Raw genomic sequence first — 16,820 nt, forward strand, 5'->3', positions numbered from 1 at the left:
CGGAGGGGCCCCTCGGTATGGGAGGCGGGACCTGGTGAGTGGTGTGATTTCTGAGGCAAACAGCAGCAACAATTGGGAGGAGGAGCTCCGGGGAGATGGATTTACTACCAGTTCAGAGAGGGAGGAGAGACAGTGTTTGTATACATCAGGTGAGTTTCATTCCTTGCTCTGACAGGGGCGTAGACAGGGTTTCTGGGACCGAAATTGGGGGGCCATAAGTTCAAGGTTGAGGAGGGGGAAGGGGAGGATGAATTTGAAATATTTTTGAGTGTAAAGTCAGAGATTTAGAACAAAAAAGTGCTAATATCTCAGCTGTGACGTGCCAAATGGGAAATGTTGACAACCTGATACTGGACTTATTCCATAATAAGCCTCTTAAAGGTGGGGTAGGTAAGTTTGAGAAACCGGCTCGAGATACACTTTTTGTTATATTCCATGGAATGCTCTTATCATCCCGATAGCAATGAATATCTGAAGTGCTTTGACCATAAATACATAAAGAAACATCATCCGTGGAAGCCGTGGCGCTGTGAAAAGCACGACCAATCATCTGAGCCGGCTAAAGTAACTGATGGCCTACCTGCCTGTCAGCCTTCCATCTGTGCACAAACTCATCTCGTGCCCTCATTGGTCATGTGCGCGTTCGTGTGTGTTGGAGGAGGGGCTCTGTGAGGAAGTGGCAGATTTGTTCCGGTTGTGTATTTTCAAATTCTAGCGCACTCGAGCTGGTTTCTCCAAAATTACCTACCCCACCTTTTACTGTGAAACTCATCATTAACATTATAGTAGCGAATATTATAATAAATGTTTTCAGGGGGTTTTCTAGAAAATATACTGTGATACTGCGGCGCTGATCTTATAAGATAATAATAATAATAATAATAATAATAATAATACATGTTATTTATATAGTGCTTTTCCTGGGGCTCAAAGCGCTTTACAAGCAAGTAAAGAAGGACAAAAATGGATAATAATAATAGATTGGATTTATATAGCGCCTTTCATGAGACCCAAGTTCGCTTTACAAAGAAGAACAGGGCAAAACAAACATAACAAAAAAAAAAGGCAGTCAGACAAAAAGTCAGACAGACAAAAAGTCAGACAGACAAAACAACAAATAGATTAGGAGGACTTTGGTTATGCTGGACTTGACCGGCAACCAGTGGAGGTGGATGAGGGTGGGAGTGATGTGCTGCCACGGCTTTGTGTGTGTGAGTACCCTAGCAGCACAGTTTTGGACATACTGGAGCCTATCCGAGGTTTGGTTGGGGACCCCGAACAGGACACCATTGCAGTAGTCCAAGCGGGAGGTGACAAACACATGGGTTTCGGCAACCGACTCTGAGAGTGACGGTCGGAGTCTGGCAATGTTCCTTAGATGGAAAAAGGCCGATTTGGTCACAGACGTCAATTATGTCCAAACGAGTCTACCTACTCTGGCAGACGTTCAATATTTAAATAAAACAAGAAGCCAGGTCATATTTATATGTTATAACAACGTTGATGTTTTTATGGAGTAATAAGTAACTTATATGTTCATCACCTTCTATTACATAAGGTGTATTGGTGAGTAAAACTTTCTAAAACAATACTACAGCAGTCCATAAAGTCATTAGTATCTCCATATCACGCCCCTACTTCCTGAATGGAGGTTGGTCACCTCTCATAATAAAAACATGTTATTTAAGGTCCAAAGTCTCAGGCTACTGGGTCCATACCGTTTACAATGAGATTTACCTCAGAGGAGCAGATAAAGTACATGTGAAGAGATAAAACTTCAAAACAACAACCTTGAACCGAGTAAAGAGAGCGTCATATAGTTCAGGAATACTCTGGGATAGTTGGTAATTGGAAATGAATAATCCACATGTTTGTTTTGATCGTGCTTCATGGAAAGGGTGCAGGAACATTTGGAAACAAGAAGCTGAAATACGGGGATTATACAAGTGGTCTCTGTAAAAAAGTAATACGTTGACCCTTACTATCAAAGGAAGGGTTATACATTGAGATAACACGCAACAACTCTTGATAATCTGCTTTGACTACAGGTCTATTATATCATGTGTGACCTTCAGTTACTCCCATGTGCACCAAAACAATAAACATGTGAGCACCAGAAGACAGAAAATGATCTTGTCAGTCTTTCTGAAGATCTGCTGTCAATAGACTACATAATAGAACATCTAGGATCAAGGCCAAGGCTGTCACACTGAGATAAAATATGTACCGCAATCATGCAGTACACACAAAGAGGGAGCAGCAGTGGCGGCCGGCCCATAGGGGCGCTAGGGCCGCCGCCCCCTCTTCCCACATGTTTGATTGTCATTAAAAATAAATATATTTTAAAATAAAAAAAATGTAATGAACAAGGTAAATATTATATAGTTGGTATCAGTAAAATGTATAATCTACAATAAAATCTCGTTTAAAATTGTTTTACGATGTCTAAAGTTACTGATAAGTGTTTCCTGGCTGGCCGCAGCGTGTATCATTACCCTCTCTCGCCCGGGCGGTAAGAAAGGAGCCCTCAGCCAGAGCAGCAGCAACTGTATAATCCCCGTACTTTAGCTTCTTGTTTTCTAAATGTTCCTGCACCCTTTCCATGAAGCACGATCAAAACAAGCTGACTGTTGCTATCTGTAAACTATATCGCCGAAACATAATTTCAGCCAATCAGCGTCGTCAGATTTGATGCTCAAAGGGCGCCCTGTCAGCGCCCTGACCTGTGTGTCTGTGAGTTGTTTGGACTCGTATCCAAGGTGACGCTACAGTAGTTGTCGAGGATGGCTGCGTCTCGGTGCTAGTGGATCGCCGGAGCTGTAGATTAACATTTACATGCTTATTGTAGTAGTAAGGGCAATGCCTGTAGCACCATGGAGCATATATGTGGGCTGGACCTGTATTTTACAGGAAAGGAGTGAGCAGAGGGTCGAGTTGTCGATTCTTGTTCAGTTTTCATCTCCCTCACTCTCTCAAACTTTGAGTTGCGTGCGCTGCTAAAGAGACGCGCTACCATGGAAACCAAACAATGGTGTAGTATTAAAGTCCGAGTGGAAACAGTCATGAGTAAATCTGATTTGGTCAGAAATCGGGAGAAATGCGGGAGTGTCCCGTGAAAATCGGGAGAGTTGGCAAGTATGACACACACACACACACACACACACACACACACACACACACACACACACACACACACACACACACACACACACCACACACACACACACACACACACACACACACACACACACACACCACACACACACACACACACACACACACACATAATGTTCGTATTTAGTCTCCTGATTTTAAATGGGAATTAAATCATTTGAGTGTTCCCAAAGCACCAGTGTTCTGCAGTTTGTGTGGGCCTACTGTACTGTTGCACAGTTTTGGAAGATTCATAGCTAACCACACTGAAGATTATGGATCTTCTAACATCACCAGAATTCATCATTTAAGGGGTCATTTCTCAAAAATGTCTGACCGCCCTAGTATGGCTTGGTCAACATTTCGATAGCCCCACCAAAAATATTTTCCACCAGCCGCCACTGGGGAGCAGCCATATGGAAGAAATAGAGACAAAGTGTATGTCATATGGATATATTCAAAGATCAAGTATCCAATGTATTTACGTACAATAAGATCATGAAGTTAAAGTAGCAAAACTGCATTCAAGCCAGTCAAGAAACTAGTTTTAACCACTCTATAGAGTACTGGAAATGACATATTTTGCAGGTTACATGAAGTTATCATCCACTTGGTTCCCTAGACAAAAAGCCCATGGGATTTCTTCCATTAGATTCTGGATTATTGCAGATAATATTGCCCTAGTTTGTGAGAGATAATCTTTACAAATGAACACCGTTAGCAAAAATAGCATAAAAACACCACCAGGAAAAAGCAAATGTCATGTAATTGCATTTACATAGCACTTTTTCCAGGTATGACACCACTCAAAGCAGTTTTACATATACATCTCAGCACTCACCCATCAATATAGAGGAACATAGTTTGCCATACAAGGTTGCCAACATTCACACAGTTAGCAATCAAGAGCAACATAGGCAGGGCTGCACAAAACTGGTGCGCAAGTGCCCATGCGCACCCCCCGCCAAAAAAGGAGCACCGGATCATTTGAAAAAAGGCGCATTTGCGCACCAAACATTGAGAGAGAGGAGAGAGAGATAGAGAGAGATAGAGAGAGAGAGAGAGAGAGAGAGAGAGAGAGAGAGAGAGATAGAGAGAGGAGAGAGAGAGAGAGAGAGAGAGAGAGAGAGAGAGAGAGACCAGACAGAGACACTCTAGCCAGAGACCAGGAGAGAGAGAGAGCGAGACGCGAGAGATCACTTTAGAGAGTTGCATAAGAACTGGTAAGAGAGCAGGGTTTCCCACACAGACTTTACTTGGGCGGGCCGCCCAGGTATTAACGGCCGCCAAAGTATAATTCGCGAGCCATTTAGGTTTAATTTTTTTAATCCATCCGCGAGCACGACGGCATCTGCGCTGCCCTCGCTCTACCCCTCGCTATCGCGTGAAGGGTCTGCTTTATGCGCTATATAAGGCAAAAAAGTTATGGGCACGCCTGAATAGGGTTGATTATTGGGGTTGTGTATTATCACATAGAAATATTGACTGCAGGACTAGGAACCAAATCTACAGATTGGTGGACAATCACTCCTCCTGAGCCATTCTGGTATTTTCATGGTGAGTTATTGCTGCTTTAACTCAAGATCAATTGAATTGGAGGATGAAACCCTCTTTAATGGTCACACATATGCACACAGCACACACAGTGACATTTGACCTCTGCATCCTACTGGGAGCAGTGGGCAGCTATTGCACAGCAAGAAAATCAGATAGAACCACTGATATTCCCCTCTGAAATTAAAGTATATCATAAACCCCCCCCCCCCCCCCCCCCCCAAAGTAAATAAGATGTTCCAAATCAAGCGAGTCTACATACTCTGGCAGACGTTCAATATTTAAATAAAACAAGAAACCGGGTCTAGGGGCTGTTATAACAACGTCAGTGTTTTTATGGAGAAAGGAGATCAGTACAGAGGTGGGAAGTAGTGGAGTACAAATACTTCGTTACTGTACTTAAGTACATGTTTCTGGTATCAGAACTTTACTCCACTGAATGTGTGTTTGGTGCGTGATCATTATTCTTTAGAGTCATTGCGTGCCTATTGATTTGAACACGATCCGTGTATCCATCATTTCCTGGTCTTCTCTAAAGAAGAGGGACCAATGGAAACGTTGTCATGTTGCCGTTGTTCAGCATGGAAACATTCATTAGCTAACAATGACATTATTGTTCTATTAATATAAAGGGAGGTCAGGTACTCTTTAAAACAGCTGCTAGCTATGGGTACTTTTTAATGAAGTATTTCAAAGCCAACACTTCTTAACTTTTGCTTGGGAAAAGAAGTTTAGTCAGTACTTCGACTTTTACCAGAGTACCACAAGTATCTGTACTTCTACTTGAGTAAAGGATGTGTGTACTCTCACCATCTCTGCCAAAGTAACAACCTCCATATTGCAATGTAGTACAGTACACACTTTCCAGCACTGGTGCAACCATGTAACTTCCCACAAAGGACTCCATCAACGCAGTGACATTAATCAACACCAGAGCCACGTCCTGTACCATTCACATTTTCTGTCCAATGCTCTCAGCGAACCCACTCACCTCTAACCCCACTGTACGGCACATTGTGATGCATTTAATAAGAAGTGACAAGGAATTTCAGGCCTCTGCTAAAACTGGGGGACCGACTGTGAAACATGAAACGTTCCCCAAACTGTACCGGGGTTAACCTCTAAGTTCCCGAGGAGATGTTGGCTGATAGAACAACAATCTCCTGTATTCCTAGAAAGAGAATGCATTAATAGAAACAAGAGTGCCTATGAGGTGACTCCTCTCTATAATTCACCAGGGGCTAGAACACACCCCTTCACTACAACTCTCTATTATTATATACAATCTCAACCTCCTGAGCTTCTGTAAACACTTTCCAGTTCTTCCAGTATTCGGATCCCTTTCACTGCTTCGCCTGAATAAATAAACAGAGTGTTGGCTGCATTTTCTGTCTTCTCCTTTAAGTAAAATCAGGTTCTTCCAGATGCAGCTGAGCACGGTTTTTGGCTCGGGAATAGCCGGACAGGGGGGAGTTTTTTCTGTCAAATGTGAGTGGGAGAGTTTTGTTAACGGAGTAGGATGAGGACAAAGAAAGATTCCTGGTTTACATTAAATATTTCAGACAGTTTTGTGTGTGTGTTTAGCTTTTTATTATCTACTGGAAACCTGACGACACAGGAATGAATTCTAAATCCTGGAAATTAGTTTGATTTTCAATAGACGCCTGTAAGAATTTCATGTGATCGTGCTGTAGTTCCTTTATAGCCCAACATTAGCCGCCTTTAGCTTAGCGGTGGTGACTTGAAGTCATGTGACCGTGCTGTAGTTCCTTTATAGCCCAACATTAGCCACCTTTAGCTTAGCGGTGGTGACGTGAAGTCATGTGACCGTGCTGTAGTTCCATTATAGCCCAACATTAGCTGCCTTTAGCTTAGCGGTGGTGACGTGAGGTCATGTGACCGTGCTGTAGTTCCTTTATAGCCCAACATTAGCCACCTTTAGCTTAGCGGTGGTGACGTGAGGTCATGTGACCGTGCTGTAGTTCCTTTATAGCCCAACATTAGCCGCCTTTAGCTTAGCGGTGGTGACGTGAAGTCATGTGATCGTGCTGTAGTTCCTTTATAGCCCAACATTAGCCACCTTTAGCTTAGCGGTGGTGACGTGAAGTCATGTGACCGTGCTGTAGCTCCTTTATAGCCCAACATTAGCTTTTTACTTCAATAATCATAAAGTGTTGTTAATATGAGGAAAATATCCTGCTGAATGTCTGAAGCTTTAATATGTCTTTAAAATGGCAGTTGCTAACAAGAGTCTAAATGAGACGACTAAACGTCATCATGGCGACCATTAGCCACCTTTAGCTTAGCTGTGATGCCGTAAAGCTATGCAACCATGAAATAGTTTGTTCAAAGTCCAACATTAGCTTTTTACCTCTGGCAATTGCATTTACGCTTTAATATTTATGAAATTGGTGTTAATATGTGGAGATAATCCTGTTTAACTATCCTAAATTATCTCAAAACCAATTGAAAATTCCCATCGGCTTTTATGCTAACTTTAGCTTCGGTCTACAAAAACACTTAATTCCTGCACCACTTTATTTTGTCTGATGGATATGGAGGGCGGCTCAGAGGATGACGTAGTTCTTGGCTTCATCCCTGGAAAAGAAGATAAGACTGACAATGTTTGGAAACGGGATTAATCAATAATGTCCTTTGAATCATTTTGGTGAAAGACGGGTCAGGTTTATTCCAGATTTAACAAAGACAACCAGTAAAACACAAGGCGCCTGTGTAACATCTGAACACATCCAAATAGAGAATATTTATTGTGGAAACAGCAAGTGAGTCTTGAAATAATGACAGCCACAACTGTACACACATACATTCACACAGAAAAATGTATCTGCTGGGGAAATCATGCTGACTGTTCCTCTAAAAACTCACGGGAAATCACCCACGCTGCAAATTCATAGCAAATATGTCCCGCCATGTTTATTCAGGTGCTGAAAAATCACTAGAGGGAAAGGAGGATTTGTGTCGGGTTAGGGTAGAGTAGAGCTTCCTCTGGGAGTGCTTCTGCTGTCTACAGTAAATATTTTGGAGTAGCTCAACCAATGCGTATGTTTTTATAAAAAATAATGAAAAGCATTCTACATTTAGCTCCTTAACATTATGTTGTTGTTGAAAAAGGATTCTAGTTAGCAACTTAGCATTGATATCCAGATCCTTAGCTAAGGGCTAATGGTTGAACATAGTGGATAAATGGATAAACACTTGAAAAAAGGGCTAAAAGAATGACTTACATTGTTGAATAGCTTCTTGGCTCACTTCCCGGACTCTCGGGGGATCATCATTATGCTATTGGATTCCAGAGTCATGCAACAATTGAGCAAATAAATCCTGAATGACTATACCAAATACATAGAAGGTCTTTTATAGGCATTTATTAATAGTTTCCGACTTTGGGAAAGTGGGAAATGCTGCAGATTTCCTCAAAATGACTGTCTCTGAACTGTCTTTTTTAATCAAATCACACACATTAAGGCTGTGTATTCATCTTTTTCTGATAACTAATGTAATTTATTTCCATAACATACCCTGAGCCCCACTATAAGGTTTAGAGGTATATCGCTTTTATAGTATAGCACTATTCCTAATGCTCAAAGACGTTTTACATCAAATTGATTAAAATTAGAACAGAAACAAGACAATATATATATATAGTATCGACAAACATATAGTCTTTAAATAGTCTTCGAGCAGGAATACAAGTACAAAATGACTGAATTTTCTTAAAAACTATACTTACTTTTACCTGAAACATGACAATCACTGGTGAGAAAATGATGGTTTGGAAGCAGATGTAAACAAAAAAAATCCTCATTTAAGCAGCTTCCTGTCGTCAGTAGGCCATCTAGTGTACAAATACAATGAGTGCACTTAAAGGTCACCTATTCTGCAAAATCCACTTCTCCATGTCTCTTCTACATCAACATGTGTCCCCTCTTCTCCATGTCTCTTCTACATCAACATGTGTCCCCTCTTCTCCATGTCTCTTCTACATCAACATGTGTCCCCTCTTCTTCACGTCTCTTCTACATCAACATGTGTCCCTTCTTCTTCATGTCTCTTCTACATCAACATGTGTCCCCTCTTCTTCATGTCTCTTCTACATCAACATGTGTCCCCTCTTCTTCATGTCTCTTCTACATCAACATGTGTCCCCTCTTCTTCATGTCTCTTCTACATCAACATGTGTCCCCTCTTCTTCATGTCTCTTCTACATCAAATATGTGTCCCCTCTTCTTCACTTCACTTACTACATCAACATGTGTCCCCCTCTTCTTCATGTCTCTTCTACATCAACATGTGTCCCCTCTTCTTCATGTCTCTTCTACATCAACATGTGTCCCCTCTTCTTCATGTCTCTTCTACATCAACATGTGTCCCCTCTTCTTCATGTCTCTTCTACATCAACATGTGTCCCCTCTTTCTTCATGTCTCTTCTACATCAACATGTGTCCCCTCTTCTTCATGTCTCTTCTACATCAACATGTGTCCCCTCTTCTTCATGTCTCTTCTACATCAATATGTGTCCCCTCTTCTTCACTTCTACATCAACATGTGTCCCCTCTTCTTCATGTCTCTTCTACATCAACATGTGTCCCCTCTTCTTCATGTCTCTTCTACATCAACATGTGTCCCCTCTGTGGAAAGAGACTCTGAAAGTTTCAGGAACAAAGATTCTCTCTCTTTTTGATCCATTTCTATAAAAACCTGTCTGAAAATGAGCTGATCAGATTTTGGCCACTTTATGATGTCATAACGATGTTTTGGCTTGTGTAACCATTAGCCAATCAGCAACCCCCCCATATCACCTGAATCTCCTCCTAGAGCACCATTGAGTTCTTTGTAACCAAATGTCTCTCAGAGGGGCGTGGGGAGGGGCTCCTTATTTTCATCTAATGTAACAGACAGAGAATCAACACTTTGGAAACAGGGCTGAAACAGAGGGGATTATGGGTAATGCTGCAATGATCCGTTTGGTGTTTCAGCCAATCAGAGACAGGCTCTGGATATATCTGAGACCTGTGATATATTGATGAAAAACAGTATAATAGGGGACCTTTAAAAAAAGAAAGCCGGTGAAGACAACTTGTTAATTATGAGATGCCTTTATTGTACTTTTTGGAATCCAGTGACACCGACACGAGAAAATGGTCCAATCCCTCCCTCCCTCTTTACATACACACCCTGAGAGGGAGGGTCTGCAGGGTGGGATGTACCGTGATCCCGCTTGTAGTCTTAAATTAAACACAGAGATAATAGCGAAGACACATTCAGGTGCACACGCACGACATGCATTCAAAAAGGGAGGAACTTCAGAGTGACTCCTGGTTCACATGTACGCTTTGTCTTTCAAGTAAAAAGACAAAATGAATACCACTTACAAAAAAAACCAATAAAACAGTTAGCTGTCTTTATGGCCCACGATCCGTCTATAATTCAGCCTCTGTCAATCTTCCACTTCCAGGAGAAAACAAAACAAGAAGGCAAAGAGACGCTACTATTCATACTGGGAAAAACGGTTTAAATATGGAAGTGAATGGTCATAGCTTTCATATTTTAGTTTCATTTTTTAAAATTGGTTTTTAATTAATGGTATACTTTAATGAGAATACAATTGTCCCACTAAAAATCAGCTGATCTAGGTAAAACTAGGCCTCCTCCACCGACTGTCTCCCTGCTGTATCTAAGTAAAATATATAAAGTCCAGTCAAGGGGCGCAGTGTTGGTCCAATCAGGAGAGTTCCTTCAGTCCTCCTCGCTGCCACTGGCCGAACGCTCCTGGAAACACAACAAATTACACTTATTAGCCAACAGAAGTACACTTAAGTAAGTCAACAAATAAGGATGAAAGGACACTGTTTGCACTTCCTAATGCCAATTCTCTTCACAGCAAAGTAAAAATGGCATTCTTATTGCTTTGGGAAATTCATCATCATCTTCATTTGTCAAATCCTCTAGAAATGTATAAACGTATGATCTGTAGACGCCGACTGAATACAGGACTTACGTTGCGATGGTTAAGGTGTGAAAAATAGTCAGAAATGTTAGAATTCAATGATTGTCAAATATTTTTTTCCATATATTCTGTTGTCTCTGATGAAGAGAAGAAAACCCTCACATTTGAGAAGGAAATAAATGACTCAAACAACTAATAAAGTTTGATTTTATTGAATATATCTTTTACATATTTACTCAGTATTTAAGCTTTATTGGAAATGCTTTAAGCCCGCGTCACACTGTCCCGACTTTGACACCAGATGGACACACGAATATGGAATTGTGAATTTCGCACGGAGATGGCCCCGAACTTGGTCAACAGCCGAAACAAGTACGATGCCTACAGAAGGCTACACGATGGCATCCGAACCACACACACGCCGTCATTTTGTTTCCATAGCAACAACAACTTCCTGTCAACAGCGTAAACTCGCCTTCAAAATAAAAGCATCTAAATAAAACAGGAAGTTAACCTAAATCACATTTAAGACATACAACTGCAACGATAGTAACAAAAATAATGTAATTGTAAATTGTACTACAATACGATGGCTACACGACGGCATCGCGAGGGCTTCACGTAGTCGTGTCGCCTTCCTAAGACAATCGGGCAGCTTCTTCTTTCCTTCGTATTGTCTTCGTGAGACGAAAAATGCCCGATGGCACCGATGATCAGACGAAGATGACACGATTTGACAAGATGTCCTCACGAGTGCCTTACGAAGGACAAAATGGACACACGAATTCAACACGAAAATGACCCTTCGCAAGGTCCTTCGGCAATGTTTTGGCATGCCAAAGATTTTGCCACCGCTCACGAAGTTGCGGTGATACCTGCGGTCATACGATGGCTGAAGATGCCTCACGAATGGCCCGATGTTGTTACGATCAGAGCCGAATTTGAACATTTCCTTTATCGTGTCCATCTGGTGTCAATTTCAGGACAGTGTGACGCGGGCTTTAAAGATGTGTAGTTTTACTTTGAACCCGATGGACCTCACATAGAAAACAACCAGATTCAATCAGGAAATTCAAACGTTCGTTCAGTAAGAAGAAACGTAGAGCTGCAATTAATAATACTTTTCATCATAGATCACTTTGTCTCTTATTGGATTCATTTCGTTTATATAATTTCATATAAAAAGGGGCACAATGTCTGTGAGGCAATGTCATAAAACTCCTTCCTTTTTCTGATGTCGTTTAAAATGAATGAAGAAGAAAATCATCACAATTGAGAAGCTAGGAAAAAAGATAGCATCTAAAAGGATCTTTAAACTCCACGTTTACTTTTTTCCTTTAACAAAAAGCACTCTTTTTACACAAGCTGTTTCTTCCACTGATGTTATTTATAGTGATTCATCGTCTCCTCACCTCTTCCTGCTCCTCCTCGCTGTCGTCGTCGCTCACCACAGGTTTTGCTCGGGCTCCGCGGCCCCTCCGTCTCTTTCCCCCCCGATCGCCCTTCTCTTTCCGGCTCAGCTTGATCTTCACCTTCACGGAGCGAGCTGGAACACAAATCAAAGCAGTCAAATACATACTGTAGATGCAACAGTGCACATTTCAAATATACCCCTCACCCCCACCCCATCACAGCATGAAAGAAAACCACAACAAAATAGAAAAACAGAGTAAATGACATGTTCTCATAATAGACACAAAATGCGGGGCTACATCAAATGAGGTCGCCCCCGTGTTACGGCCCGTCCACAGAGCGGCGTGCGTTGAAAGCTTCACCGTTCACTTTGAATGGGGTGACGTCACTTTTTGCCAAACTGCATTGTGGGAAGCGACGCAGAGCTTTGCTGGCGTTGCTCGCTGCAAAAGTTGAGCAATGTTCAACTTTTGAAGCCTCGGCAGAAGCGTCAGCCAATCGAATCCCGTTTATGCAAATCTCAGGGTTCACATTTTTTCACCAATGAATTTCAATGACTTCTCCGTGACCTTTACCTCATTTTCCATGACCAAAAATTACTCTCAGCGGTACCACTGAAACATTTTTATTTTAACATGGTCAGCTGGAAAATAAGGTCTGCATATGAAACATGTCGTGCCTATCTAAAACAAATCAAATAGTAGGCTTACTAGCTTCTACAGACTAAAGCCACTGGAGACTCGAGGGCGTGATTGTAAAAATCTCTCACCAGCAAAATACCTCGTCAGTTAAATGCCATTTTACGTTTCATTACTAGGGATGTAACGATATACCGAATATCGCGGTATTATCGTACCGTGAGTTTTTGGTATCGTTACATCCCTATTCATTACTATACAGTATTTATTATCGTTATAGTATTACTATTTCGGCAATTCGATAAAATATAAAATTATATTTGATGCAACTTTAGTTACATTTCCATGACTTTTCCAAAACTTTAGGAAAAATATTGTTTTCCATAACTTTTCCTGGGCCTGGAATTAGGCTTTTGAATTTCCATGACTTCTCCAGGTTTTCAATGACCGTAGGAACCCTGAAATCTGCCAGTACAAGCGCTAGCCAATCAAACCGCGTGTATGCTGGGAGAGAGCAGGTCATTTCCTCATATTCCAAAAAATGGAGGGAAAGTTCATTATAGCGGTAGTGAATCACCCGGTGCTGAATGATCAGTCTCTGTTCATCTACCGGGATACAAACCGGAGGAGCGAGGCATGGAGGGAGGTGGCAGAGACAGTGGGTGGAACTGGTAGGTTTTCGCCTGTTTGGGGATTTTATATCCAGTTTATTGTATTGTATGTCGGGGGCGGGAGATTCATGTGATTGGTTGTTGGTCTCGTTGCTCGCATAAACTCCCCAAGCTTCAGACACGCCCAGCACTAAGGTTCAACGCACGCCGCTGTGTGGACGGGCCGTTAAAGTGTAAGAAGAATAAAAAGGTTACTGACCCTCAGCCTCAGACTCTGAGCCGTCGTCGATGTCGTCCTCCTCTTCCTCGCTGTCCTCTCCTTCGCTCTCCAGCTCTTTCTCGATCTTCTGTCGGACGCTGGTGAAGACGGACTGCAGCACGATGGAGTCCTCGTAGATCTGGAGGAGCAGAGGGGAGACATCGAGGTGTTTAGAGTTGCATTCATGTGAAATATATTTATGTTTCTATCACTCTCTGTTTGAAAGTACAGGTATTTGTGTTAAAAATGTAAGAAGTAAAAGTATAAGTCGTCGTAGTGGAGTAAAGTACTGAAACCAGAACAATGTACTTAAGTACAGTAAGGAAGTATTTGTACTTCCCACTTCTAGGGGTGTAACGGTATTCGTCCCGTACCGTCACATGCAATCACACGGCGAATACGCCTTTTTTTACGAGTGGGAAAAAAGTATGTCACTCAGGGCAGCATTACACTATATATAATCATGGGGGCGGTATTGCGCCTAAAAGCCAGCCGCCCGTAAATAACAAATGAAGAACAAGAACAAAACACAACAAAACGAAGAAGAAAAGTTAGTATCTACGGCGAGTTCACACAACACACAGGAGCTAGAACCCACCTGCTTCTTTTAAATCAGGTGTGGGAACATTTCGGGTTCCCTGTGGACTACAACAACGATGGGGTGCGAGTTGTGGATCGGAGGAGGACGGTGTGTCGGCGTTGTTCGACAGCGGTGCGGTATGCTATTGGTAACACGTCAAACATGCTCAATCACACCCGAGTCAGTCTCAGACCCAGCGACAGGGTTTTCTCGACGGCAGGTGACTTAGTTAACGCCAACAGATCTGCCCTCACTACTGACAACGTAGACAAACTCATCTTTTTGAAGAACAACTTGAAAATAGAGTAAAGCTTGAGCACCTTTATTTAGGCATAATGGCCTCACACACTCACAAGTTAATTACACATGTTAGACATTGCTCCTAAAGGTACAGACTTTATTTTGTTTTATATTATTGTATTTATTTTATATTTTGACATCAGGGAGATGTTATACAGTTCTGTATTGCCCTTTATTGATTGTGATTGAAACACTTTCTTATTATTTATTTTAATATTTTCAAGACATTCTTTTTAGTTGTACAGCTTATTGAACCTTTTAGTTTGACATCAGCCATTATAAATAATATGGCCATTGGTGTATGTGGTTTGTTTTTAACTGTGTAATACAGTTAATGATTCCAAATGTTAGAGTTCCTTATTTTCATACCAAAAGTTGCACGACTGCTAAAAATAAATAACAGCAAAAAAAATTTATGCATTTGGGACTTTTCTTTGCTTTTCTTGTTGTACCGAACCGTGACCCCCAAACCGAGGTACGAACCGAAACCGTGACTTCTGTGAACCGTTACACCCCTACCCACTTCTGATTATGACTCTTTAACAGTTCCAAGTGTGTGATCTCACCAGAGAGCCCTCCAGGTTGAAGGTCTGGGCGTTTTGACAGAGCAGCATCACGTCCTTCTCCAGGTCGTTCAGGCCGCGGTACTTATGGCTGCGGATCCTCTCCTAATGGCACACAGGAAATCACAGTCAGACGAGAAAACACACAAGAAAATAACCGTAAACACGAAGAGCAGAAAGGCTCACCTTGATCTTCCTGAAGTCCACAGGTTTGCGGATGAGCTCGTAGTATTCGGGGCAGCTCTTTGCGAGACGGCAGCTGGATGAAGACTTCGCTCAGCTGTCGCCCGTTAATCCTGAAAACACAGAATATTTCTATTAGTACGAGTCTCAAAGTTTTTTGGTTGCGTTTCCACTAGGGGTAGTTCTGGCTAGCGGGTACTATTTCACAGTTTTTCTGGCCCCATAAAATCGAGGTTCTTTCCGGGCCAACAACCGAGCTGAGTATAATAAACTAGAGAGAGAATCGCTGGCAAGGGGGCTACAACTACAACAAGATGAACATATTTGACCGTGATTTAATTGTAATACACGTTTCAAAATGATGCCGAAGTAACAACATACTGATACCGGTTAGTAAAAACCATGAATTAATGCTTTGACAAGTCTGCAGACAGACAGCAGGCGAAAAACCTTTTAAAATGCGTGTTTTCTGAATGGAGATCGGCTAAGCTAACGCAGTATATGCTCCGACAGTCCACACTCACAACAACGGCCTACAGACATAAATAAACCAGCGACTGTATTCGCCATGACACAGGCAGTCTGTGGTTTGTACTTTTGTCTAGTTTCTGAACAGATATGAGGAGCTGTGAGCTCTGAGTGCTAACAGCTAACGGCTGATGTTGGTTTTGTGGTTCTCATTGAAGATGACGTCACGGCTCCGCCTACACTGCGTTACTATAGTTACTGCCCCAGTTCCTAAACTGTAATGGAAACGCAGCATAAAGTGAGCCTGGCCTACCAAGGCCTAACTATACCGTACGAGGTCCTGCAGTGGAAATGCGCCATTAGTAAATGGGTAATGCACGGTATGGTTTGCATGGTAATCGGTAGGCCTGTCGCGATAATCAATAAATTGACTTATCGTACGATAAATAAAAGTGGACTCGATAACTTTTCTGAGCTCGATACATTTCCGTTTACATGCGTGTTTGTTTACATAAAGATGTGACCAGCATTTTAGCCAGGCGCACTGTGTCTGCCGGTCCGGCGCGCTGTGGGGCGGGGCTCACACACAGCGCGTGACACAGCCAGGTCAGGACTAGTGATGGGAATTCCGGCTCTTCTTGGTGAGCCGGATCATTTGGCTCGGCTCATCAAGAAGAGCCGGCTCTTTCGGCTCCCAAACGGCTCTTCAGTTTACCACATATTATACCTTTTAATTAAATCAAATGTAGCCCTGTTTTGACTAATGATATATATGTGTACACATATCACTTAAATTATTCATACATCCTTTGTACTGAAGTATTCAAAAGTAAAAATCACATGTTTAATGTAAATGATTTGCTGTGGCCAAATGTTTTCATTGCATTTACAGACCCTTAACTCTCTGATACCACCCCATGAATGCATTGACTTGTAGAACCACGCTACACAAAGCAGATAGCAACACCTATAAAAACATAGACATTTAAAAAAAGGGGCTACTGTATCGACATTTTAAAATTATATTTAAAGAAAAGGCCCTGACAAAAACAGCAGGGCTCTATTTCAGTAACTATTAACTATAGAAAAAAAGATCAAATCTTTGCTGAGCCTCAGGATAATCATAAATA

The 16,820-nt window shown here is 41.9% G+C and overlaps 1 protein-coding gene across 1 annotated transcript in view; it reads right to left on the reverse strand.

Annotated features, from left to right (window-relative positions):
* Nucleotides 1-9,808: 9,808 nt before the first annotated feature.
* The window catches only part of smarca4a (SWI/SNF related, matrix associated, actin dependent regulator of chromatin, subfamily a, member 4a), a 51,325-nt gene continuing 44,313 nt past the window's right edge, over nucleotides 9,809-16,820 (reverse strand). The window contains 6 exon segments of the mRNA XM_034211237.1: nucleotides 9,809-10,497; nucleotides 12,088-12,221; nucleotides 13,597-13,735; nucleotides 15,043-15,144; nucleotides 15,226-15,276; nucleotides 15,278-15,335. Of these exon segments, the coding sequence (XP_034067128.1) occupies nucleotides 10,465-10,497; nucleotides 12,088-12,221; nucleotides 13,597-13,735; nucleotides 15,043-15,144; nucleotides 15,226-15,276; nucleotides 15,278-15,335 (517 nt within the window). The 3' untranslated portion in view covers nucleotides 9,809-10,464.

The sequence above is a fragment of the Gymnodraco acuticeps genome, unplaced genomic scaffold, assembly GCF_902827175.1.
Source record: "Gymnodraco acuticeps unplaced genomic scaffold, fGymAcu1.1, whole genome shotgun sequence".
Lineage (NCBI taxonomy): Eukaryota > Metazoa > Chordata > Actinopteri > Perciformes > Bathydraconidae > Gymnodraco > Gymnodraco acuticeps.